The sequence below is a fragment of the Myotis daubentonii genome, chromosome 3, assembly GCF_963259705.1.
Source record: "Myotis daubentonii chromosome 3, mMyoDau2.1, whole genome shotgun sequence".
Classification (NCBI taxonomy): domain Eukaryota; kingdom Metazoa; phylum Chordata; class Mammalia; order Chiroptera; family Vespertilionidae; genus Myotis; species Myotis daubentonii.
Window position 1 is genome coordinate 191866669 of NC_081842.1, and position 23776 is coordinate 191890444.

Here is a 23776-nt window from a genome sequence, read left to right on the forward strand (position 1 = left end):
AGTCACAGTTCAGTTCCTGGTCAGGGCACATGCTGGGTTGTAGCCTTGATCCCCAATAGGGGGCATGCAGGAGACAGCCAATCAATGATTCTCATCACTGATGTTCTATCTCTATCTCTCTCTTCCTCTCTGAAATCAAAAATATGTTTTAAAAAAAGGAAGCACTCAGCAGTGCCCAGCATGTGGTCAGTGTTTAGGAAGTGACAGGTACTAGCACTGCCATGACACCTACTGTGGAAGAGCGGGTGGAGGGGAGAGGCCCAAAAGTGCACCGTAACAGGGGCCCTTGGTGCAGAGCAGGAAGGAAGAGGGAACGTGAAAGATCATTGCTTAGGCATGGCCGGCCTCCCTCCCTCGAGTACTCAGGGGTACAAATGTTTAAAAGGACATGGGCCCTAACCGGTTTGGCTCAGTGGATGGAGCCAGGTTCTATTCTGGTCAAGGGCATGTACCTTGGTTGCGGGCATGGCCCCAGTGGGGAGTGTGCAGGAGGCAGCTGATCAGTGTTTCTAACTCTCTATCCCTCTCCCTTCCTCTCTGTAAAAAAAAATCAAAATATATTTAAAAATAAATAAATAAAAGGACATGGTACTTTCATGAATAATGAGAAGTTTGCTCTGGTCAGCAAAAGGTGTGAGCTGATGATGAAGGGAAATTAAGCTGTGGATAGTCAGCAGGGACTTGATGCTAAAGGGCCTTATGGTTCAGACCAGAGGCCTAGATTTCGTTAGGAGGGCAGTGTATGCCTCTGAAGGGAGTTTCACAGAGTGGTGCCAAGGTCATATCAGAGCTTTGGGTACGTCGCTGTACCCACCGTGTGAAGCCTGGTTTGCGAACGGGGGGAGTAAGTAGAGGCACTTAGGAGTTGAGAGCCATTAGGAGATTGTTGGAAAGAGATGTTGGTGCCTAGACTGAGTGTGGCAATGGCCATGAGATTCAAGAACTATTAAAGGGTGGACTTGGTAGGATTTGGGGACAAGCAGGGTGAAAGTAAAGTTGTTCAGATTTCTGGCTTGAGCATCAAGACAAATGATAACATTCATTTGGTATAAGGGACAGGGACAAGTTTGGGACATGGAAGAGGAAGAATTGAGTCTGGGGACTTCTGCAGGAGGGTCAGGAGGCAGGGTGTGGGCCATCTGGAGGAATGGCCATCTGCACTGCAGTTAGGAATGATTTGCTAAATTGGTTTGGTCATTGTTTGAACTGGCAAGGTGCTCCCTGTGTCATTGCAGCAAGTGCCAAGCTGGCTTGAGCTCTCCGAGATGACCGAGCAGCCCGACTACGACCTGGAGACTTTTGTGAACAAGACAGAGTCTGCCCTGGCCCAGCAAGCCAAGCACTTCTCAGCCCTGCAAGGTGGGTGCAGCTGGATGGGGAGCTGCAGGGTGGGGTCTTTGCAGGTGATGGCAGCTCTGCCCTGAGGGAGTGGGGCTCTGAGACACCCTCTAACCCTTAGTGTACCACCTCTCTCCTTCCTTCCAGATGACATCAAGGCCTTACGCTTGGCCATGCAGATGGAAGAACAGGCCAGCAAACAAATAAGCAGCAAGAAACGGCCCCAGTGACGACTGCAAATAAAGATATTTGGTGTCACACCCAGCCTTTTCACCACCCCACTTCTCCCCAGTGAACTGTGGGCACCTGGTTCTGAGCTCAGACAGGCTTTGGTAAATGCCAAGTATTGGGGCATCAGAGCCAGGGCAGCTGGGGAGATCAGAGTGACATGGGACGCTACTTTCCTTCCTCCATTGTAGTCCTGAAGGGAGCAAGGATGAGAAGAGGGAACTTTTAACTACCCTGTGTGGCCCTTCTTTCCAAGTGGGGAAGGCTCGTTGGCATAGAGCTTTCTCTTGGTCAGCATTCTGCCTGCGTGGACTGGCTGCCGGCGGCTGTGACCTGCCATCCTTGGTCTGGGCACTAAAGTGTCTCATACTTTTAAACCTCTTCGTTCCTTGCTTTGCTGTTTTAAGGTCTAAGAGGATCCCTGTTGTTTTTTGTTTTGTGGTTACACATTGTGTCTAACAATAAAGAAAGAGGAAAAAAATCAGCCTGTTGTGTGGCATGTGTGAAGGGCCTGGAGTGTGTCTGAACTTTCTGGGACTAAGGACACTACTGCAACTCTGGGCAGTGCTGATTCTGTCCTCTACCTGGGAGACCAAATCCACACCTGCAGATGACCTGGTTCATATGTTGATACTCAACCACTGAGCCACACTGGTTGGGCCCAATACATTTTTGAATAGAAGTGGCCAGGGTGGACATCCTTGTTTTATTTCTGATCATTAAGGATAATATAAGCTGTGGAGTTTTGTAGATGGCCTTTATCAGGTGGAGGAAGTCACTTCTGTGTCTAGTTTTTAGAGTATTTTTATCATGAAAGTGTATTAAGTTTTATAGATTTTTTTCTGTGTTTTCCCCTTTATTCCATCAATATAGTATATTAATTTATTTTCAAATGTGAAACCAACCTTGCAAATCTGGGATAAATCCCACTTGCTTATGGTATATAGTGTTTTTTCCTTTTTTAAAAATGTCTTTTATTGAGTTTGAGAGAGAGAGAGGGAGGGAGAGAAAAAGAGAGAAACATTGATCAGTTGCCTCCTGTACACACCCGACTGGGAACTGAATCTACAGCCTGGCCATGTGCCCTGAACAGTAATCAAACCAGCAACCTTTCAGTGCATGGGACGGATGATGCTCAACCAACTGAGCCACACAGGCCAAGGCATGATGTATAGCTTTTTTTGTTGTTAATCCTCACCCAAGGTTATTTTTTTCCTTTGATTTTTAGAGCGTGAAGGGGAGGGAGGGAGGAAGAGAGAGGAGAGAGAAACATCAGTGTAAGAGAGACACATAGATTGGTTGCCTCCTGCATCAGTCTTGACTAGGGGCAGGGGTTGAATCTGCAACCCAGGTACATGCCCTTGACCAGGAATTGAACTCATGACCCTTAGGTGCCTGGGCCAATGCTCTTGCCATTTAGATACATGGGCCACAATGGTACATAGCTTTTAATTCCTGTTTGTGCAGAGCTTCAAGGTCAGCCATATCTCACTGATATTAGGGTCTTTTCTGGTCTTATCTGGCTTGGCATACACTCAGCCCTGCATATGCACATGGCCTTCTAACTTCCCAGGAATATGTAAGTTTTTCAAATCCCTTCATTGCACTGTTTTTCCTTGTAAGTGGGTTTTGGGGTTTGTGGGGTTTTTGGTCAGCCTCTTATTAGCCCCAACTAGTAGTGCTGCCTCAGGCATCTGTGTTGCTCATGTGTAGGCACCCACAAAATGATAGGAGTAGTACTAGAAAAAGTATCAGTGAGTCAGGATTTAAAATCTTCCAGGCATAAGTTGGTAAGAGCCAGCATTTATGGATAACTGCAGTAAAGAGGGGTTGTGAATGTTAAAGTCTTATAGCATAAAATTCAAAGTTTGTGGTTTTTAGAGAAGATAGAGTAAGGATGGCCTAAAATTGGCAAAGACCATGGAGCATACCTCTCTCCCATCTAGAGAACCAGAGTGTAGTCATCTTCCACTTGAGAAAGGTTGACCAGAAAAAGTCTTCTGAGATAATCGGGTTTCTGTTAGAAAGCAGAGGAAACATTCAGAAGGCAAAATTTAGAGAAGAGGTTGAAGACAGGATTTTTTCCTGATGAATGACACACGACGTACTAGTAAGATTGTAGGAACTGGATGCTGAGAAATCTGTATAAATATATATTTACCTGCCTCAGGATTTGAATGTGGGTAGTAGTGCCCTAGCCACTTTGGCTCACTGGATAGAGCACAGGCCTGTGAACTGAAGGGTCCCAGGTTTGATTCTGGTCAAGGGCACATGCCCACGTTGCAGGCTCAACCCCCAGACGGGGGCATGCAGGAGGCAACCAGTCAATGATTTTTCCTCTCATCATTGATCTTTCTCTCCCTCTCCCTTCCTCTCTGAAATCAATAAAAATATATTTCTAAAAAATAATACAGTGAAATAAGAAAACCACCTCTTTGGCAACTTAAATGCCATTAGCTTCCTAATCCCAAGATTTACATTCATTACAAATTTAATATGAAATAGAAAATATATATATTTATTTATTATTTTTAAAAATATATTTTATTTTCTACAGAGAGGAAGGGAAAGAGATAGAGATGAGAGAGAAACATCGATCAGCCGCCTCCCGCACATCTCCCACCGGAGATGTGCCCGCAACCCAGATACATACCCTTGACCGGAATCAAACCTGGGACCCTTCAGTCCGCAGGCCTACACTCTATCCACTGAACCAAACCGGTTTCGGCAGAAAATATATTTAAAAAAAGAATGTGGGTGATAGTTATTATTTGGGGAGATAACTTTTTAAAATATATTTTTATTGATTTCAGAGAGGAAGGGAGAGGGAGAGAGAGAAACATCAATGATGAGAAAGAATCATTGATCAGCTGCCACCTGCACGCCTCACACTGGGGACCGAACCTGCTACCTGGGCATGTGCCCTGACCTGGAATGGAACCATGACCTCTTGGTTCATAGGTCAGTGCTCAACCACTGAACCACACCAGTCAGGCAGGAGATAATTTTTCAAGGTAACTAATGAAAAAAAGGGCCAAAGCCATAATATGATTACTCATGGTCTCAAAGCAAATGGAGTAGTGTCCAGGAGAGGATATTAAGGGAAGCAGAAGAGAGGCTCTCTCCAGGATGACATGAAATTACACAGCCCCTATTCCTGGGTCTTCCAGTTCCTGGTAAGAAATTTAGATTTTATTCTACAGGGTCATGGGCAAGGAATGTCACCAACTCTCCAATCCCAGGGCCCTTGACAGTCACACCCACCATGGCCACAGCCCACACCCAAAACATTTATCTAGCCTGGGACATTTCTGGAAGCCTCCCCTCAAGGCCAGTTTAGGGGTGCTGTAGTCCCCACAAAGGGACTCAGAACAGGAAAATCCACAACATGGGAGCACTGCATTGAAGCTGTTAGATCCTCAAAACCAGGCTTCAGGCCATGACACCCTTTCACCCCAGTGGGTGAAACTGGGGCCCACATTTTGTCTAAGACACCTCTCACTGACCATGCAGGGTCAAAATCATTTCATGGGTGACACATACACACCCCACACACACCAAAGGGGGGAAAATAAATTTAGATTTTATTCTGAATGTGCTGGAAGCCAGTATGAGATTGAAGATACAGAAGAAAGGGATAAGGTTGAGAGAATCCCTTCCAATGAATGAGATAGTATGGAGCCAACTATAAAAGGGCCTATAAATCAAGCAGTTTATTCCTTAAAAAAACGAAACTGCCCTCTGCTCTGTGTCCTCTTCAGTCACACCCCTTCAAACTTCTCAAAACAATTATCTACATATATTGTACTTTTTAAATTTCCCCTTGTTTCAAGTTTTTGGAAAAACTAATCAAGTTTTGTCCACTTCACTGCACAGAAATTGCTCTTGCCAATGCCACTCAACAATCCAATAATCACTCTTTAGTCTTCCTTTTAACTAGACATCATAGTAGCATGAGACCATGACATGACCCTCACCCAGTGCTGTCACCCTAATTGCTCCTTCTGGCTCCCTTGCAAGCCTCTTTTCTCTACCTGGCCTTAAATGTTGCCATTCCTCAAGCCTTGAACCTAGGCCCTCTTCTATTTCTTTATACCAGAGGTTGGCATACTACTGTGTACTAGAGGAACCCAAGAGCTTAGTGGTTTTTGTTTGTGTTTGAAAAAAAATTCAAAACCATAGTATTTCTAACAAATGAATCCCAGTATCCATAAAGTTTTATTGGCACACAGCCATATCCATTTGTCTACCTTTGTCTATGGCTGCCTTCACAGTACAATAGCAAAGCTGACACAGAAACTATAGCCCACAAAGCCTGAAGTATTTACTTACCTTTTACAAGAAAAGTTTGTCTTATGCTGTCTCCCTAGATTACTATATTCATTCTGGCAGCATTAATTACCATTTATAAACCAATGATTCCCAAAAGATCCTCTGTCCAGATCTCTTCCATAAGGATGACCAGACATGAACATTCAGCTGCCTGTGTCAGGGAGAGGGAGAATTCCCTTTTACTTTTAGTTCTTACGGCTGGACTAGTAACAAGAGTAAAATAGACACAACACTGGATTAACAGAAAAAAATCTATTTACATGTGTACATGGAGAATCACAATATGATGGTCAGATAATAAAATGAGGCTTCAATAAATTATCAAACCAGGCATCTTTTAATGTTTTTTAGACAATAAATTTGTGAGAAACTAACAGGACAAAGAAAGTCAGTGCTCATAAGAAATCTAAGCAAGGTTTGGGCTTGAGTAGTAAATCAGTAAAGGCTAATGCTTGTTTCTACAGACTGGTCAGCTCTGAGCTACTTAACTCTTATCAGTAAGGGGTTTCTCTCCCAGCTGGTGTGGCTCAGTGTCCGCCCATGAACCAGGAGGTCACGGTTGATTCCCAGTCAGGGCAGGTGCCTGGGTTATGGGTTCAATCCCCAGTGGGGGCCAGCAGGAGGCAGCCGATCAATGATTCTCTATCATTGATGTTTCTCTCTCTCTCTGAAATCAATAAAACATATTAAAAACTAAATAAGGTGTGTCTTCCATGTGCAGGGAGGACACTTTCACACGGGAGATTTATTTCTGCATGTAAGGAGACAATGGAAAGTCAGGTGTCCTTCTGTTTCTCAAGTATCTAATTAACCGATATGCCATTATGTGATATTTTGGGGTGGCCTGTCTCAGGCCTCAACACTGCCATTCCCACTTACATGAGTCACCAAGCTCCTACCTAAGCCTACTCCACTTCAACAAAAATAGTACCAATACTCATCCAGTTGGTCAAGTGAATTACTGAAAATCCTTGACACACCTCCCTCTCCCTAAACCCCAACATCCAATTTCTCCCCGAACCCTTCAAAACAAAACCCAAGCTCATCCCTCCTTTCCATCTCTACTGCCTTTCACCCTTTTCCAACGTCCCACATCTCATCCTGGGCCACTGCAAAAGCTTCCAAAATGCATCTTCTCAAAGGGCAAACGGCCAGGCTACTCCCCGCGCCCCCTCGGCCGCGCCCGAGGCTGGGCACAGCCTCACCCTCCACCACAGCGCACAGCTCGCCGAGCCGCGAGACTCCCTGCCTCAGGCGGTCCCCAGCGCCCCCCACCCAGGGTCCCTCCCCAATCCCCTCCCCGGCGACCCTTCCCCGGAGCCCTGCCCATCCCCTCTCCAAACCGCTCCCCAGCCCCCTCCCCGGAGCCCCTCCCCAGCCTCCTCCCTAAAAACGCAAAGAATCACGGTCCGGTTTGTAAAACGTAGCCCAGCCCCTCCATAATCCCCTCCCCAGGGCTTCAGAGCCCAGGGTCCCCTTTTAGGAGGAAAGTCTCCTGCGGTCGCAGACGCGCAGTAACTACGGGGCACGTAAGACGCGGTCGCAAAACCGTCGGTTACTTTCTACGTTTCAGGGCGGGACTACGTTTTACAAACCGGACCGTGATTCCTTGCGTTTTCTCTTTCGTACCGGCGCCGAGCCATGGGTGAGTGTTGCTGGTGTTAAGGGCTGCGGTAGAGGAGCGCGTTCAATCCGGCGCCATCCTGCCTCGCAGCCAAGCTAGGAGGGTGGGCGCGCTGACCCTCGGCAACGAACAGCCATGAGGAAGTTTGTGCTCAGGTCTGTGCCGCCGCGGCCAGCGCGGGGGTCCGTGCCAGAGCCCGAGCCCGAGCCGGGGCTGCCAGCGGCACCAACATGGCTGCCGCGGGAGAGGGTGCAGGCTGGGCGGCGCGCGCATGATGACAGCCTAGGACTGCTGTGAAACGCCGATCTCGGTGGGGAAGCCAACCTTGGAGAGCTGAGCGTGCCGCCCGCCCGGCACGGGGTCTGGAGCTGGCTAGGGCTCCCCGCGAGCCAGTGGTTCAAGCTTCCGCACCCCGCACCCCCAAACAGGTATCTCTCGGGACAACTGGCACAAGCGCCGCAAGACCGGGGGCAAGAGGAAGCCCTACCACAAGAAGCGGAAATATGAGCTGGGACGCCCTGCCGCCAACACTAAGGTGTGTGCGGGGCCTCGCCGCCCGGGTGGTCGGGCCTGCACGTGGCTGTTGCGTCGCGGGGTGGGCTCGTGACGTTTGGGCTGCGCGGCCCCGTCATGCTTCCTGTTGGGTGAACGCTAAAGAGGTTGCACGGAGACGGGCTGTGTGTGCGGATTAAAGGGCTCCGCGCATGCTGGTTAGAAACCCGGTGTTTGTCGCGTGGACACTAGATCTGTTTTTTCTTGGAGGTGACCGAGTGATGAAAGCAGGATCCTCAGGCCTGGCGTGGCCGTCTTGGCCACTGTGTGCCACTGGCCGATGCCGGGACTCGTCATAGTTACACTGACTGTTCCTCCGCGCGGCCCGGCCCGCCTTCCCCTCCGTCCCGCCGTCCTTCCTGACCAGTGCCCGTCTCTCCCGTGTTTCCCAGATTGGACCCCGCCGCATACACACCGTCCGCGTGCGCGGCGGCAACAAGAAGTACCGGGCCCTGAGGCTGGACGTGGGCAACTTCTCCTGGGGCTCCGAGTGTGAGTGGGGCCCGGCGGGCGTGGGTGGGGACTCGCGCCAGCCTTCCCTCCGAGACGTGGTTCTGAGCTCCCGTCAGTGCCTTTAGCAGCAGGTCCAGGGCCTCCACCCAGGGGCTGACGTTTCTCCTGCCGAGACCCTAAGGCGGTGGTAACGAGAGCTTTCTCCAGCCGTGCTCAGTCCTGTGGGCTCGGAGGGGCTGTGGAAGGGGAGCTGGTGCCCTGTGGCTGGGTAAAGGCCGAGTTCCCTTGCTTCTCCTCGGGCCCCGTTAAGGCTGGGATTGGGGGGCCAGGCCGGTTGGCCTTTGGTTGGCTCTGCTTGATTCTGAATTTCTCCTGCGAGCAGGTTGTACGCGCAAAACGAGGATAATTGATGTTGTCTACAACGCATCCAACAACGAGCTGGTCCGCACCAAGACCCTGGTGAAGAACTGCATCGTGCTGGTTGACAGCACACCGTACCGACAGTGGTACGAGTCCCACTACGCACTGCCCCTGGGCCGCAAGAAGGGGGCCAAGCTGGTGCGTGTTTGGGGAGCCAACCTCCCTGTGGGGGGGGGGGGGAGGCCCGCCTGATTGATTCCAGCCTTCTTGTGATGAAATTCCGTCCAGTTCTGCTACTGAATGGAAAGAGAAGAAAGCCTTTAGTGCTGAGGAAGGCAGAAGTTGGGATGTGCGGGGTTCAAGGGTGCCGTGACAGTCCTCGAGTTAGAATTTGGGGACCCCCAGCTAACCCATCTTTGTCTCCTTTACTCAGACTCCTGAAGAGGAAGAGATTTTGAACAAAAAACGATCAAAGAAAATTCAGAAGAAATACGATGAGAGGAAAAAGAATGCTAAAATCAGCAGTCTCCTCGAGGAGCAGTTCCAGCAGGGCAAGCTGCTTGGTGAGATGGCTGTTGCGTTGGGGTGGTGGGTCACGAGCGATGGTGTGCCCTCTGCATTTTACCCTTGCCTCGGTCCTTCGGACTGCCAGTCATGTAGTCTAGAGGGTTCACCAGGACAGTTTAATAACAGCAGCATACAGATCACCATTTGGTCAACCCATCAGTGGGAAGCTAAAATCGGAAGTGGTGGGCAGGAGTCCATAGGCCTGAGTGAGCAGTATTCTGAGAAGTGAGTGCCCAGGCTAAGGGGACTGTCTCAGTGATGAAAACTTTGTCCAGTTCTGCTACTGACTTTAAGTGATGATAAAGTATATCTGAGGAGACAACAGGTTTCATGCCTGCCCCCCCATGCCTGAACCAGTGTATGCTTTTAAGGGCACATAGTTACGGGTAGACCGTATTGCTCTCTTGCTAAGGACCACATACTCTCTCGGCAGCATGCATCGCTTCAAGACCAGGCCAGTGCGGCCGAGCAGATGGCTATGTGCTCGAGGGCAAGGAGCTGGAGTTCTATCTGAGGAAAATCAAGGCCCGGAAAGGCAAATAAGTCCTCTTCCCTTCTATCTTAGCCCGTGTAATAAAGGTGTTTATCCTAGGTTCTGTGTCCACATCTGAATATTTGATCAGCACGCTATTAGAGTACTCTAAATCCCTCTCCCTGGAGGGCTGTACTTCAATATAGTAGGGGGGCCCTGGGCAACGTGGATCAGTGGTTAGAGCCTCAACCTGCACACTGATTACTTGTCAAGGGCACCTACCTGGGTTGCAGGTTCAATCCCCTGGGTCAGGGAACATGCAGAAGGCAGCCAATTAAAAATGTGTGTCTCTCACACTGATGTTCCCTTCTGTCCTCCCTCCCTTTCGTTCTAAAAATCAATGGAAAAAATGTTCTTAGGCGAGGATTTAAAAAATATGTGTAGCAGGGGGAAAGTGACATGTGGAGGTATTACAGCACTAAGGCCCCCACAGTATTGATGCTTTGACCGTGATAGTAACGTGAAGCAATATTGCTTCTAAAGTTGGCTCCTTTAGAGATCCTGTACCCCTTGAACCTTGAGTTTAACATGTTAAGCGCCCAGCCTATTTTGTCTTCCAGATGGAAAGTATAGTGTCAGTCACTGGTGACTGACTGGGCCCTTAACGTCTTAATGGTCTAAAAAAATTTCTGCGTTGTTGAGAGCAGGTTCTATTTTTCTCTTAAGCCCTAACCCCTCCCCCTAAAAAGTACGTTAGGTTGCCAGTGATGTTTTAGAGAAACTATGAGAATCATTGATTAGCTGCCTCCTGCATGCCCCCTACTGGGGATTGAGCCCACAACTTGGGCATGTGCCCTTGACCAGAATCAAACTGGTTACGCTTCAGTCTGCAAACTGATGCTCGTATCTATTGAGCCAAACCAGGTAGGACTATCACCAGCATTTAACTGAAGTTTGGGTTTATCTTTCTGACTTGAGCTAACACAGACCTACTTGACACCTACCTGCACTTAGATGTCAGCAGGTTCGTCTAATAGCAAATCTTGCTTCAACCTATTATGTCACCTTGACCATTCTGGTCACTTTTGTATCTTACTCGTTTTCAATGCTGCTTCTGCTGTCCCCAGTGCAACCCCAGCAATCAGGTTATTTTAAAACATTGGGTTTTTAACAAAACCGCTTCCCATCTCAAAATCCTTACTACTGTGGAACTCAATGTGACTGGTCCCTTTTCTATAGTGCCTACCATCTGGCTTTAATTTATGAACAGTTAAGATACCCACATGACTTTCTCTAGGTCTTTGCTCTGTCTAGTTTAGGGGTGGGCAAACTTTTTGACTCGAGGGCCACAATGGGTTCTTAAACTGGACCGGAGGGCCGGAACAAAAGCATGGATGGAGTGTTTGTGTAAACTAATATAAATTCAAAGTAAACATCATTACATAAAAGGGTAGGGTCTTTTTTTTTTTTTTTTTTTGGTTTTATTCATTTCAAATGGGCCGGATTTGCCCACGGCTGGTCTAGTGAGTTCTCTGATCACAATTTTTAAAAATATGTTTTTACTGATTTTTAGGGAGAGAGGGATAGAGACAACCATCGATGAGAGCCCTAGCTAGTTTGACTTAGTGGATAGAGCATTGGTCAGCCCTGCAGACTGAAGGGTTCTGGATTCTATTCAGGTCAAGGGCACAAACCTTGGTTTCAGGCACCTTGGCCCCCAGACCATTGTCGGGGCGTGTGCGGGAAGCAGCCAATCTCTCACATCGGTAGTTCTGTTTCCCTCTCTTTTCTACTCTGTAAAAATCAATGGAAAATATCCTCTGGTGAGGATTAAAAAGAAACATCAAGCTCTAGCCAGTTTCCGTCAACTTTAAATTGGATCAGTCCTGCAGACTGAGAGGTCCCGGGTTTGATTCCGGCCAAGGGCGTGTGCCTGGGTTGCAGGCACATCCCCAGTGGAGGATGTGCAGAAGGCAGCTGATCGATGTTTCTCTCTCATTGATGTTTCTAACTCTCTCTCCCTTCCTCTCTGTAAAAAAATCAATAAAATATATTTTAAAAATAAATAAATTGGATCAGTGGATAGAGCATTGGCCTGCGGGACTTACAGTCCCGGATTCGTTGGGGTCAAGGGCACATGCCCTGGTTGCGGACTCAATCCCCAATAGGGGGCGTGCAGGAGGCAGCCAATCAATGATTCACCATTGATGTTTCCCTTCCTCTTTGAAACCAATAAAAATATTTTTAAAAAATAATAAAAGAAGCATGTATTTCTCCGTTAATAAAACATCGCTGAGAGAGAATCATTGATTGGCTGCCTCCTGCATGCACCCCACTGGGTATTGAGCCCGATACCTGGGCATGTGAGCAACTTGGTTTCTGGGTTGATGCTCAACTGTTGAGCCACCCGGGTTAGGCTGATCACAATTTGAAATTGCAGCCCCCTCCACACTGCTTTGCCCGTTTTTCTCATTCTTTTATGTGGCATAAAATTTCTTTATTTGCTTATCTTTTTTTGTCCTCAAAACACAACTCAAGGAGCAGGGTTATTTGTTTCCTGCTGTGTCTACAGTATCTGGGAAAGTGCATGGCCATGCGCCACACACTCAAATATGTGCTAAATTAATGAGTTCCTGAAGACTGATCCAATTTATTTAAAGTTGATGGAAAGTGCAAATACATATTTTATGAGCCAAATGAGTGCAAAATCCAATTGATTCATCGACTTGGCTAACTTGCAGAATTATGTGAACAGTCAATTGGGAAAGAGGAGCCCCCAAAACCAGGACAAAGATAAGTCAACCCAAACCTCTAAAACTGGTTCTCAACCTTCTGGCCCTTTAAATACAGTTCCTCATGTGACCCAACCATAAAATTATTTTCGTTGCTACTTCGTAACTAATGTTGCTACTGTTATGAATCGTAATGTAAATATCTGATATGCAGGATGGTCTTAGGCGACCCCTGTGAAAAGGTTGTTCAACCGCCAAAGGGGTCGCGACCCACAGGTTGAGAACCGCTGCTCTAAAATCTTACCATTGGCTCTGGGGAGACCTAGCCTCCACCTTCTTACCCAGTAAGAATCTTCGTGCACCAACTTAATAGTTACTGAGAGCGACACTCCACACTTTGCCTTTCCTCTCTTTGGGGAGTGGGGAGGGAGGAAGGGGGGTGGCTTCCAGTAAAGACCTGAAGACCTACTAGACAAATTCAAAAAGCTATAAGAACTCCTTTGCCTTTTCTAACTTGAGCTCTGCAAGGCATTGATCATCAGTCTCCGTCCCTTCCACCTCATCTGTCAGTAGGACCAATAGGTTCTAAGGAGCCTCCACTGTCTTCACAGATGACGGTTCTTGCCCTGGAGCAAGGCTACCTCCCCCTGAAAACCCAGCAAAAACTCACACCTTCCTTAGTGAATGGCTATGGAGAGGTGCTGTTGTCCATATTATAGATTTGGTCACGCAGCAGGAAAATAGCAAAACCAGCTTCTGATGGAGTCCATAGACTAATGCCACCGGCTGCACTCGGCCTCTACCAGTGCACTCCTGCCTCCCCTCTGAGTTCTGGCATTTGCCTCCTTGGGCATTATGATCAGCTTTGATATTCACTAATTTATTTACTGGAGGCTGATCCTAGAACACAGGGACCTTAGAGGAGCTCAGTTTAGCAATGACTCCAATCTAGTTCTTTCTCTTAATCATGAACTGAGTGCTCCCAGCACAGCAGTACCACCATGGGGATTGACAACTTTCATCCCTTAATTAAAAAAAAAAATATATATATATATATATGTCTTTATTGATTTCAGAGAGGATGGGAGAGATAGAAACATCAATGATGAGAGAGAATCATTTATCAGCTGCCTCCTCCATGCCCCCCACTGGGGATCGAGCCTGCAACCTGGGCATGTGCCCCTGGCCGGAATCGAACATGGGACCCTCAGTCCACAGGCCGCATTCTGTCCACCGAGCCAAACCGGCCAGGGCTCATCCCTTAAATTTACCCGTTCTCCACGTTAGGTTGGTGGGAGTGGAGAAAGGCTTGGTACAAAGTGCAGATGCTGGGAGCCTGGGCTGGGTGGTGTGTGTCTGCCTGCACATCCAAGTTTAATCAGCCTCCAGCGCAGGTTCCCAAGCCCTTTATCTCACCGCACAGCATGCCAATTCAATTTTAAACGATTGTAACTGCACAAGCGATAAATATATTCTCATTGTAAACAAAAAATTGAACATTACAGATAAAGCAAAAGTGCCCAACACATACTTTGATCCATCTTCAGAGTGGGGTTATCAGGATAGGGTATATTCTAAACATCTTATGTATGACTCAAATTGTGATCCTTGAGCTCCATTTCAGATCTAATGAAACGTTGAGAGTGGTACCTAGGACTCTTTAATGAGCCCTTCAGTCATGGTGATGCTTCCTCAAGACTGAGAGCTGGCCTAGCCCCCCACTGCCGAGGAAATGACTGCACCGGGGCTGTAGCTGCGCCTCTATGCCTCTCCATGTGTTCTTCCAGCTTCACCTCCCCACAGAGTCCATCCCTCCTCCCGTCAAAGTGGACACATTCCCGAGCCTTGGCTCAGGCCCTTCTCTCCAGCTTCCTCTTTCAAGGCGGTCCCTAAATGCTCCTGCTCCTAATACACCGGGGGAGGGGGCGAGAAGGGAGGGGCCGCCTCTGCTCAGGGCTCCTGGGCCTGGTCCTCTGGACCCGCCTCCTCCTCCATGCAGTCCACCTCTTCAATGCAGTCCTCGGGGTCTCCACCCTCCTCGGCCCTGAAGCGCAGCAGATAAGGGGTCCGGGGAGGTCCTCGTGTCCGGCCGAAGTTCCGGAGACTGATGGCAGGGGAGGGTGCTCCTGCACCCAGGAAGCGGCTGAGCAGCGGGGTCTGCGTGGCTGGCACCTGCCGAGCCAATGCAGGGGTCGCCTCCACCTGCAGACTCCGCTCGGGGTCGTCACTCATGCTGCGGGCGAGAGGACTGCATGAGCGAGCTTCGCCACAGGCCCACAGGGTGGACTTGCTCTCCAGAGGAGGGTGGGGAGGACTGAGCCACTGGCATCCCAGACGGTGGGGGGGCCGGGCCCTCCTGCTGGGGCCACTCACCGCAGGTTGAAAGTTGAGCCCAGAAAGGAAGGCTTCAGAGACTCGGCCACCGTGGCCACAGTGTAGGGCGGCTGCACTGAGCCTTCATCCCAGTACAGGTCCTTCTCCGCCGGAGGCAGGTTCTGGTACATGTCATCCACGGAGAGCAGGGACACCTGGGGTGGGCCGCAAGTCACAGAGGTCCTTTCCTTCACAATAGGGCTCTGCCCTGGACCACCACTCACCTGCAAGTTGCGGTCAATGAGCTGGTTGGTTTCAAAGTCGTCATCATCCTCACCAAAGGGGTTGATGATCTGTTCGGCCACCTGCAGGTGGAAAGACAGTGTTTCTGCTCCCTTCTCTGTCCCCAAAGTTGGGATGAGCCCTGGGTTCATGTCTACAGAACACGCTGGCATGACCACCCAACGTGCCCACCTTGAGCCAGCCAGCATAGAAGAAGAACTGCAGCAGAGTGGTGAGAGGCACATACATGTCCAGGTCCCCCAGCACTGGCCCCGGGTCCTGGCCTGGCTCCAGAGGTTTGGCAGCCCCTGCCTCTGGCTCCACAAACTGGCGGCCAACCAGGGAGAGGGCAAAGAAGGAGTATACTGCTATGGTCACCACCTGGAGGAGGGAAGCCTGGCTGAAGGGTCGGGAGAAATGCTGTCCCTGTCCCTAAGGGCCCGCGGAGGGGGGTGCGTGTGGGGGTCCGACAAGTCATGAAAACATGTGGCCAGGTACAGCAGCACCGGAGAGCATGGGCTCATCTCAGTGGGTGTCCAGGGAGGAGGAGGCCTCCGCTGTTCAATGTCTCACTAGACTGAACTGCCCCAAGGCAGGTTCCATCTCTAATTCTTCTCAGCGCCTCACACAGCACAGGACAGACAGAGGGACTGGGGAGGCAGAGGCCGTTACTTGGGTGTAGACGAGAGGGATGCTGATCCAGTCATAGTGAAACAGCATGCTGCACTTGGCTCGGTACTTGTTCAGCTCCTGGTGGAAAGCAGGAGGAGGAAGTCCGTGAGGATGAGGAATGAAGAATGTGGAGAGAAGAGGGGAGCCCAACACACACTGGGCCTGGGACAGGTCTGGAGGCTCATTCTGCTCTCGGAGGTGTTCCCAGGCTCGGGTGCCTGTGATAGGAAGCAGTTTAGCAAAGTAATCGTAAGCACAGAGCTGGAGCCAGATTGTCTGAGTATGATCCCAGTTTGCCTAATTAGTTGTGTGACTTGGGCAAATGTCTTTTCCACTCTCTGCCTCAGTTTCCACATCTGTGAAAGGGGGTGGTAATAAAGGTACCTACCTCAAGGATCGTGAGGGTTAAATGAGTTAATATAAGTACAGTGCTTCCAACAATGTGCAGTACCTAGTTGGCACGATGGAAGTGTTAAATGCTGAAATTATGATTCCATTTTGCAGAGCTAGGGGAAGGAGGGCACGGGGCCTGGTCCTAGGCCGACTCACTTCCAGGAGCAGGCAGAGGGCAATGTCGTCACGGATTCGCCCATCGCTCCGGGCCTGGGCCGCCAGGTTGGTGAACCAGACACAGGGGACCCAGTACTTGTTGAAGTCAGACTTCAGGCTCTCAAACTTTTTCCTTTCTTCCTGAGACATGAAACCTGCAGAGAGAAAGTGGGTGGAGCCTAGACTCTGCCTCTAGAGGCTGGGACCCTGGAGCTTCCCCTGGAGGTCAGACCTCCCCTCCCAGGAGGCACAGGCACCTGCATCCACCACGTGCTCCATGGTGGGGAAGCGCTTAAGCACCCGGGTGCTGACCGAGCGCAGCACTAGCACTGACGCCAGGTTGGCATAGCGGACCAGGGTGCGGCGCAGCAGGCGGCCCTGCTGGTCCAGGCCGTGCACGCTGGCCGAGATGACGCACATCAGCTGGTCTGGCAGCGGGATGCTTGTGTACTGGGCCCACCAGCGGTTCACCACCAAGGTCACGTAGAAACCTGGTTGCCACCAAGGGTAGCAGGGATGGGAGGGAAAGATGAAAGGCCTGGGAGTCGGCGTGTCCTGCCCCTCAGCCAGAGCGCCTGGTCCAGGGCAGGTTGAACCAAGGCAGAGGGAAGGACACATTTGGCCCCGGTGCCCTGCCTCGCTGTCAGGAGGACACCCTCCTCCTCTGGTCTGACCACGCTGGGAGGAAGGAGGGCAGCCCTTCTCAGGCAGAGAAGCGGTGGTTCAAGGCCAGGCGGTTCACGAGCCCTGCTTCCCATGCGGGTGGGAATGGGGTGTCATCTCTCCCCAGCTCCCCTCCAGTACCCAGAGGTTGGTGATGCCAGCCAGCAGGTAGCTTGGACCTTGTTTGGAGTGAGGGTCCAGTAAGTGATAGACAGGGCCTACCCCCACCTCCCCCCGGAAATCCCGGACCCGGCACACAGCTCCCATGCCTCTGAGCCTGCTCTGGTTGGCCTCCAGGCTGGGCTACTGGGGTAAATCGTACCCTCAGAGCTGTCAACCCCACCCAGAGGTCAGGGAAGAGGGTGAGGATGCCAGGGAGAACTAGAGGATAGCCTTACCTAGGACAAAGGACAAGGGGATGAGGTCTGCAGAGCGCTTGCAGTATCGGGCCACCTGGGCATACACCAGCCTCTGCTCCTGGGTCAGCAGCAGCCTGGGAAGGTCCGGTGCAGGCCCGGTTAGAGGGAGGCGGGCAGCCCAGTCCCCCACAGACCAGCCCTGAGGCCTCACCCTCGCACCGGTAGGTGACGCTGAGCAGAGCGTACAGGACGATGAAGAGCAGGAACTCCTTGTAGAGGAGCTTGTAGATGCTTCCCCTCCAGCGGAGAAGCAGCCCCGAGAAGCCTCCGAAGCGGGCCTCCGCCACTTTGAGGGTGTACGACACCGTCATGGCGCTGGGGCCGGGAGGAGGGCGCGAGAGCTGCCCCCCGCGCTCGCCCCTTCCCCCAGCAAGCCTTCTCTTCTCTTCTCGTCACCGAGCTCAGTTCCCCGGGCAACCTCCTGCAGCGGTGGTCATACACACCCAGCCTTCACCTTGTGTCAGTGGGCAAGGCGGGGGGAAGCTGCCAGGGACAAAGCACAGCCCCCCCGCCCCCCAGAGCTCAGTGGTGCGGGGGTCATGCCAGAGTGGGCGGGACCAGGGAGAGCTGAGATCTAGGCTGTCTCATACCCGAGGCTTCCCAGGGCTCCTCTTGCACTTGCAGCCCTAGGAATAGTCAGATCTTGAACCGCCGAAGACAGGAGATGCAACTCCAGTCCAGACCCTCCGCTATCCCTTGGGGTCTCCCTCTCCAAGCTGGTCTCCTGAGGCCTAGGGCATTCTCACCCCCACCCCATACCTGCCTACCTGCTCTGGGCAGCAGCCAGTGTTGAGGAAGGAGAACTGGGCCAGCGTTCACCTCACACACACTTAAGTACCTCCTGGGCCCATTAAGTTTGACTGGCTGAGGTTATCATTGATGGATTGAGGCTGTCACCCGCTTCCTCTGGGCCTGGGAACTGGATATGTCTCCTACCACTGCAGGGCTGGCCTGGCCTTTGAATGGCAGAAGTGCCATCAGCACTGGCCCCACAGCTCACACAGATGACACCATGTCCTTGAAGTCAGGATGATAGGGATTACTGTCCCATGCTGGTCCGGGTGAGAAAACAGATGCATGATAAATTGTTACAATTAGAACAGCTGCTGATCCCAGAGCACTGACTAAGCGGCAGGCACTGTGCCCAGGGCAGAATCACCCTCTGGCAGAATCCTCATTGCAACCCCAGCAGGTAGGAATCATCCCACCTCACAGATGAGGCTCCAAGAAGTAAATGACTTGCCCAAGATCATACAGCTGGGATGTGTTGGAGGCAGGATTCAAAGCTGGGGCTGATGGACTTCAAAAGCTGGAATTGGCCCATCTGGGCCTACACAAGGGCTGGCACCCTGAAGCCAGGGTCCTGTCCCAGCCACACTGCCAAGCTTCTAGTCCAGGCTGGGGGAGAGGGCGGGGCCTGGCCTGGCCTGGCCCTTCCCCGTCCCCCTTCCACGGGGCTGATGAGACCACAGACCTGGGACTCAGCCCTAGAGGCGCATCCCCCTTCGGCCGTGCCCAGCATCCTGACTCCTAGGGAGCCTAGGATCTGGAGTGGCATTTCCACTTCTGGGCTTCAATTTCTTTGTTGTTCAAACAGAGGAAATAATACCGGAGGCACCAGGTCAATTGCCCACCCAGCACCAAGTCGCCCACAGAAACCCAGGAGTGGTGGCCCCGCTTCTGGCCTGTATTGGGCAGCTCCTTCCCCCACACTGTGAGCTGGTTCCCACGCACAAGTGTTTGCTGGAGAGGAACCCTGGGAGTCAGACAAACCTGGGCTTGAATTCCAGCTCTCTGTAACCTGTACAAGTTACCTACCTCCCCTCTCTGAATCTGTTTCCTCTTCTGCAAAGCAGGGTCCACAACACCTTCCTCACGGGGCAACTGAGAGTATCAAAGAAACGACGCCCAGACAGAGCCTGGAGCACTGCGGGCATTTAGCCCCGGCTGCTATTCCCATGAAAAGCCAAATCTGTTCCCTTTGGTTTCTACCTGCTGGTCCACTGTTGCATCCCAGAACCAGGCAGTCCTTCAAAGATGAAGAGACACAACTTTCCCCTGATGCCTCACTAGCCTGTCCCCAAAGCCATGCAATGCCAGGGCCTGGCTTCTGAGCGGGATACCAGGACACAAGGCCCTCTGAGATGCCCCGTCTCACCTTTACCAGCCTCTACCCAGCTCCTTCTCACTGTTCCTTCACCAGCCAGCTCAGAGCACCCTCTGGGAAGCCTGCCACGATTTTCCCCCAGGTCACCCCTCAACACCCTCTAGGTTTCCTCCCTCCTCTTGCAGCAGGTAAACACACTGGTCTGCGGGCTCCCCGCTGGCACATGAGATCCTTGAGGACAGCACTGGATCTCATTCATCTTGGTAAAGCTGGAGAGGAGTTGAACCCAGGCAGCTTTTCCTTTCTTTTTTCCTTTTATTTTTTTGTCCCCTTTAACATGAAAGATATCTGATCCACCTCCCTCTTTTTCATAAACAATTTCTTGGATGAGCAAGGTCTAGAAACCTGCTCATGGCCTGACTAGGGCCCAGTGAGATGTCAATATGAGGAGAGAACAGGACTGGTGTGTGTGTCCATCTCAGAGGACGAGGTACCACCTCGGGGTCTCTGGCCATCACGGCCAGGCAGCCCTTTCCCAAGCTGTGATCTGTGGCTTTCCTGGAGCATTCGGGGCTGCTGACCACTGACAGAGTTTCTTGTACCTGGGAAGCCAGGCTCCAGACTGGAGGAGCTCAGTCCCTGCGGTCCTGGGGGCCTCTCTCTGACTGCAGACCTTGAGGGCAACCCCGCTGGTTGCATTGCAGTCCTCCACCCCACCCGCCTCTGTGGCCCTCACACGTCTGCCTGTTACCAACTCTGGATCGCTGAGCTGCGGATTTCCCACAGAGCCACCAGTCGGGGCACAGGACCTGAAGCCTCACCAGAGGAAAGGGCTGGTCCCCAGGCCCCAGCCAACCCCTCCCTCCTGAGTTGGCTTATCTCCCTTCCCAGCTGCTGACAGGTCCCTGGGTTTATGGCCCAGGAGAGGAACCACTCCAGCCGTAAATCACCTGGCCCACCCTTTTTTATCATCCTCTAGCCCTTGCCTCTCCTCTTGCCTGGCTCCCTCTCATCTAGCCCTAACCACCAGTGACCCTCTCCCCTCCTCACAGCCGAGAGCTGGATTGACGGCTTGGCAGTTTACAGCACGTAGTCTGGAGCCAGACTCCGCCTGAACGACCTCTGTGCCCGTGGGCAAGCCACTTAACCTCTGTGCTCAACTTCCCTATACACACCTGCCTCACAGAGTTGTTATGAGTATCAAATGAATTAATACTTACAAAGTGCTCAGAATAGCAAAACAATTGGTAAGTATGAAATGCCTTCAAAGACCACCTGAGGTGTTTTCTTTTTTTAAATATATTTTTATTGCTTTCAGAGAGGAAGGGAGAGGGAGAGAGAGATAGAAACATCAATGATGAGAGAGAATCATTGATCAGCTGTCTCCTGCACGCTCCACACGGGATGGAGCCCGAAACTCAGGTATGTGCTCTTGACCAGAATTGAACCATGACCTCCTCAACTACTGAGACACACCGACCGGGCCTGAGGTTTCTTTAAAGCTGAATCCAATAGTCCCTCCTGAGTCCTAGCCTTACTTGGCATCTCTCATTCTTGCACGACTCCCTTAGCCTCTGTGACCTGACACTGTTAAGAGATTTTTTTTTTTTTTAATATGGAACACTTCAGCCCTAGCTGGTTTGGCTCAGTGGCTAGAGCATTGGCCTACAGATGGAAGGGTCCCAGGTTCAATTCCGTTCAAGGGCACATGCCCGGGTTGTGGGCTTGATCCCCAGTGGGGCTCGTGTAGGAGGCAGCAGATCAATGATTCTCTAGCAAAATTACAGTTATGAAGTAGCAACGAAAATAATTTTATGGTTGGGGGTCACCACAACATGAGGAACTGTATTAAAGGGTTGCGGCATTAGGAAGGTTGAGAACCACTGCAGCCAGATCCTTCAAAAGGAACTCAATGGTCATAAGTCCCTTCTGGGAAGTTTCATCTCCTATGGCCAGAGAGGGGACTAAAAGTCTAATTACATCCAGACAAACTTTGTCACAAGCTAGCATGTCTCCCACCCATTCTTCCACGGCCCCCTCATCTTCCTAGAAATCACTTACCCTACCCTACCAGGCTTATGTTCCCCTTCCCCTGTCCCTATTAAGATGGTGTTTAAACCTGAATTCTAAGCCACATGAGTTACTCATTTTCCCTTGGGTATATCCCACGTATACATACTGATACATGTTAATAAACTTCTGTTTGTTTTTCTCTCTTCTCTCTTTTTTTTAATCCTCACCCGAGGATATTTTTTTCCATTGATTTTTAGAGCAGATCGAGTGGAAGGGAGAGGGAGAGACAGAGAGAAACACCGATATGAGAGAGACACATGGATTGGTTGTCTCCCACATGCCTCCGACTAGGGCCGAGAGCCTGTAACCGAGGTATGTGCCCTCGACCAGAATCCAACCCGGGACCCTTCAGTCCGCAGGCCGATGCTCTATCCACTGAGCCAAACTGGCTAGGGCTGTTTGTTTTTCTTTTATTAATCTGTCTTTTTGCTAAAGAATCCCATCTGAGCCCTGACCGGTTTGGCTCAGTGGATAGAGCGTCGGCCTGCAGACTGAAGGGTCCCAGGTTCGATTCCAGTCAAGGGCATGTACCTTGGTTGCGGGCACATCCCCAATAGGGGATGTGCAGGAGGCAGCTGATCAATGTTTCTCTCTCATCGATGTTTCTAACTCTCTATCCCTCTCCCTTCTTCTCTGTAAAAAATCAATAAAATATATTTTTTTAAAAAAAGAATCCCATCTGTAAACCTAAGATGGGTGGAGATAGTTTTGACTCCTCTATAAAGTCCTAACCACAGTACCGTAGACTTGTAACTGTAATTGGAGACAGGACCTTTAAGAGATATGTAAGTAAGTTAAAGGAGGCCTTGACCCTGCTCAGCATGGCTCAGTGGTTGAGCATCGACCTATAGACCAGGAGGTCAGGGTTCGATTCCTGGTCAGGGCACATGCCCTAGAGGGGGCCTGCAGGAAGCAGCCAATCAATGATTCTCTCTCATCATTGATGTTTCTAGTTCTCTCTCCCTCTCTCTTCTCTCTGAAATCAATAAAAATATTTTTTTAAATATATTTTATTGATTTTTTTTTTTTTTTTTTTTTTTTTTTTTTTTTTTTACAGAGAGGAAGGTGAGAGGGATAGAGAGTTAGAAACATCGATGAAAGAGAAACATCGATCAGCTGCATCCTGCACACCCCCTACTGGGGATGTGCCCGCAACCAAGGTACATGCCCTTGACCGGAATCGAACCTGGGACCATTCAGTCTGCAGGCTGATGCTCTATCCACTGAGCCAAAGTGGTTCAGGCAATAAAAATATTTTTAAAAAGGAGGCCTTGAGGTGGGCCCAGATCTGATCTGACGTCTTTTTACAATATTGATTGAGCCGAAACTGGTTTGGCTCAGTGGATAGAGCGTTGGCCTGCAGACTGAAAGGTCCCAGGTTCGATTCCGGTCAAGGGCATGTACCTGGGTTGCGGGCACATCCCCAGTAGGAGATGTGCAGGAGGCAGCTGATCGATGTTTCTAACTCTCTATCTCTCTCCCTTCCTCTCTGTAAAAAATCAATAAAATATATATATATGTAAAAATTATTGATTGATTGATTTTAGAAAGAGAGGAAGGAAAAGACAGAAACATCTATTTGTTGTTCCACTTATTTATGCATTCATTAGTTGATTCTTTTTTTAAAATTTTCACCCTGAGGACATGTTTCCATTGAATTTTATTTTATTGTTAAACTTATTTTTAGTTATTTTTGCTAATCCTCACCTGGGGATATTTTTCCACTGATTTTTAGAGAGAGTGGAAGGGAAGGGGAGAGAACAGAGAGAGGAACATGGATGTAAGACAGACACATCAATTGGGATTGGTTGCCTCCTGCATGCGCCCCCACCAGGCCAGGGACTGAGCCTGCAAGTGAGGTACGTGCCCTTGACCGGACTCAAACCCGGGACCGTCAGTCCACAGGCCAACACTCTCTCCACTGTGCCAAACCAGCTAGGGCTCTGTTGAATTTTAGAAAGAGAGAAACATCAATTGGTTGCCTCCTGTATGCACCCAGATCAGGGATTGAACCCAGTACCTAGGTATGTGCCCTGACCA

The 23776-nt window shown here is 50.4% G+C and overlaps 3 protein-coding genes and 5 non-coding genes across 11 annotated transcripts in view; 6 read left to right on the forward strand and 2 right to left on the reverse strand.

Annotated features, from left to right (window-relative positions):
• Positions 1-2050, forward strand: part of KIF2C (kinesin family member 2C) — a 35748-nt gene extending 33698 nt beyond the window's left edge. For all 4 annotated transcript variants that reach the window (XM_059689916.1, XM_059689917.1, XM_059689915.1 and 1 more), the window contains 2 exons: positions 1236-1359; positions 1486-2050. In XM_059689916.1, coding sequence (XP_059545899.1) covers positions 1236-1359; positions 1486-1568 — 207 coding nt within the window. In that variant the 3' untranslated portion in view covers positions 1569-2050. The remainder of the gene's footprint in view (positions 1-1235; positions 1360-1485) is intronic.
• Positions 2051-7403: 5353 nt separating this feature from the next.
• On the forward strand, positions 7404-10046 carry RPS8 (ribosomal protein S8). The gene is made up of 6 exons (XM_059689975.1): positions 7404-7543; positions 7951-8057; positions 8467-8566; positions 8910-9085; positions 9321-9450; positions 9888-10046. Exons 1-6 carry the CDS (start codon positions 7540-7542, stop codon positions 9995-9997), a joined length of 627 nt encoding a protein of 208 aa, XP_059545958.1. The 5' UTR covers positions 7404-7539; the 3' UTR covers positions 9998-10046.
• Positions 7789-7866, forward strand: LOC132232139 (small nucleolar RNA SNORD55/SNORD39). Its single transcript, XR_009452286.1, has one exon. It is a non-coding gene; the product is annotated as a small nucleolar RNA SNORD55/SNORD39 (small nucleolar RNA).
• On the forward strand, positions 8286-8388 carry LOC132232152 (small nucleolar RNA SNORD46). Its single transcript, XR_009452295.1, has one exon. It is a non-coding gene; the product is annotated as a small nucleolar RNA SNORD46 (small nucleolar RNA).
• LOC132232151 (small nucleolar RNA SNORD38) lies at positions 9153-9221 on the forward strand. Its single transcript, XR_009452294.1, has one exon. It is a non-coding gene; the product is annotated as a small nucleolar RNA SNORD38 (small nucleolar RNA).
• LOC132232150 (small nucleolar RNA SNORD38) lies at positions 9705-9773 on the forward strand. Its single transcript, XR_009452293.1, has one exon. It is a non-coding gene; the product is annotated as a small nucleolar RNA SNORD38 (small nucleolar RNA).
• A 3047-nt stretch (positions 10047-13093) lies between the features above and the next one.
• On the reverse strand, positions 13094-13156 carry LOC132232126 (U7 small nuclear RNA). Its single transcript, XR_009452273.1, has one exon. It is a non-coding gene; the product is annotated as a U7 small nuclear RNA (small nuclear RNA).
• A 1033-nt stretch (positions 13157-14189) lies between these two features.
• BEST4 (bestrophin 4) lies at positions 14190-17893 on the reverse strand. Its single transcript, XM_059689958.1, has 9 exons — positions 17716-17893; positions 17536-17630; positions 16732-16965; positions 16475-16629; positions 15926-16003; positions 15446-15634; positions 15256-15336; positions 15032-15186; positions 14190-14891 (listed from the first exon to the last, which is right to left on the reverse strand). Exons 1-9 carry the CDS (start codon positions 17865-17867, stop codon positions 14609-14611), a joined length of 1422 nt encoding a protein of 473 aa, XP_059545941.1. The 5' UTR covers positions 17868-17893; the 3' UTR covers positions 14190-14608.
• Positions 17894-23776: the final 5883 nt, after the last annotated feature.

Excerpts from the sequence above, each read along its gene's own strand:
- BEST4 (XM_059689958.1), bottom strand. The coding sequence starts at position 17,867 with ATGACGGTGTCGTACACCCTCAAAGTGGCGGAGGCCCGCTTCGGAGGC. Across the intron at positions 15,337-15,445 it reads TCTATGCTGGCTGGCTCAAG|GTGGCCGAACAGATCATCAA; the intron begins GTGGGCACGTTG and ends TTCCACCTGCAG. Across the intron at positions 14,892-15,031 it reads GGCTCAACTTTCAACCTGCG|CATGAGTGACGACCCCGAGC; the intron begins GTGAGTGGCCCC and ends TCTCGCCCGCAG.
- RPS8 (XM_059689975.1), top strand. Across the intron at positions 8,058-8,466 it reads GCCCTGCCGCCAACACTAAG|ATTGGACCCCGCCGCATACA; the intron begins GTGTGTGCGGGG and ends CGTGTTTCCCAG. Across the intron at positions 8,567-8,909 it reads CTTCTCCTGGGGCTCCGAGT|GTTGTACGCGCAAAACGAGG; the intron begins GTGAGTGGGGCC and ends TCCTGCGAGCAG.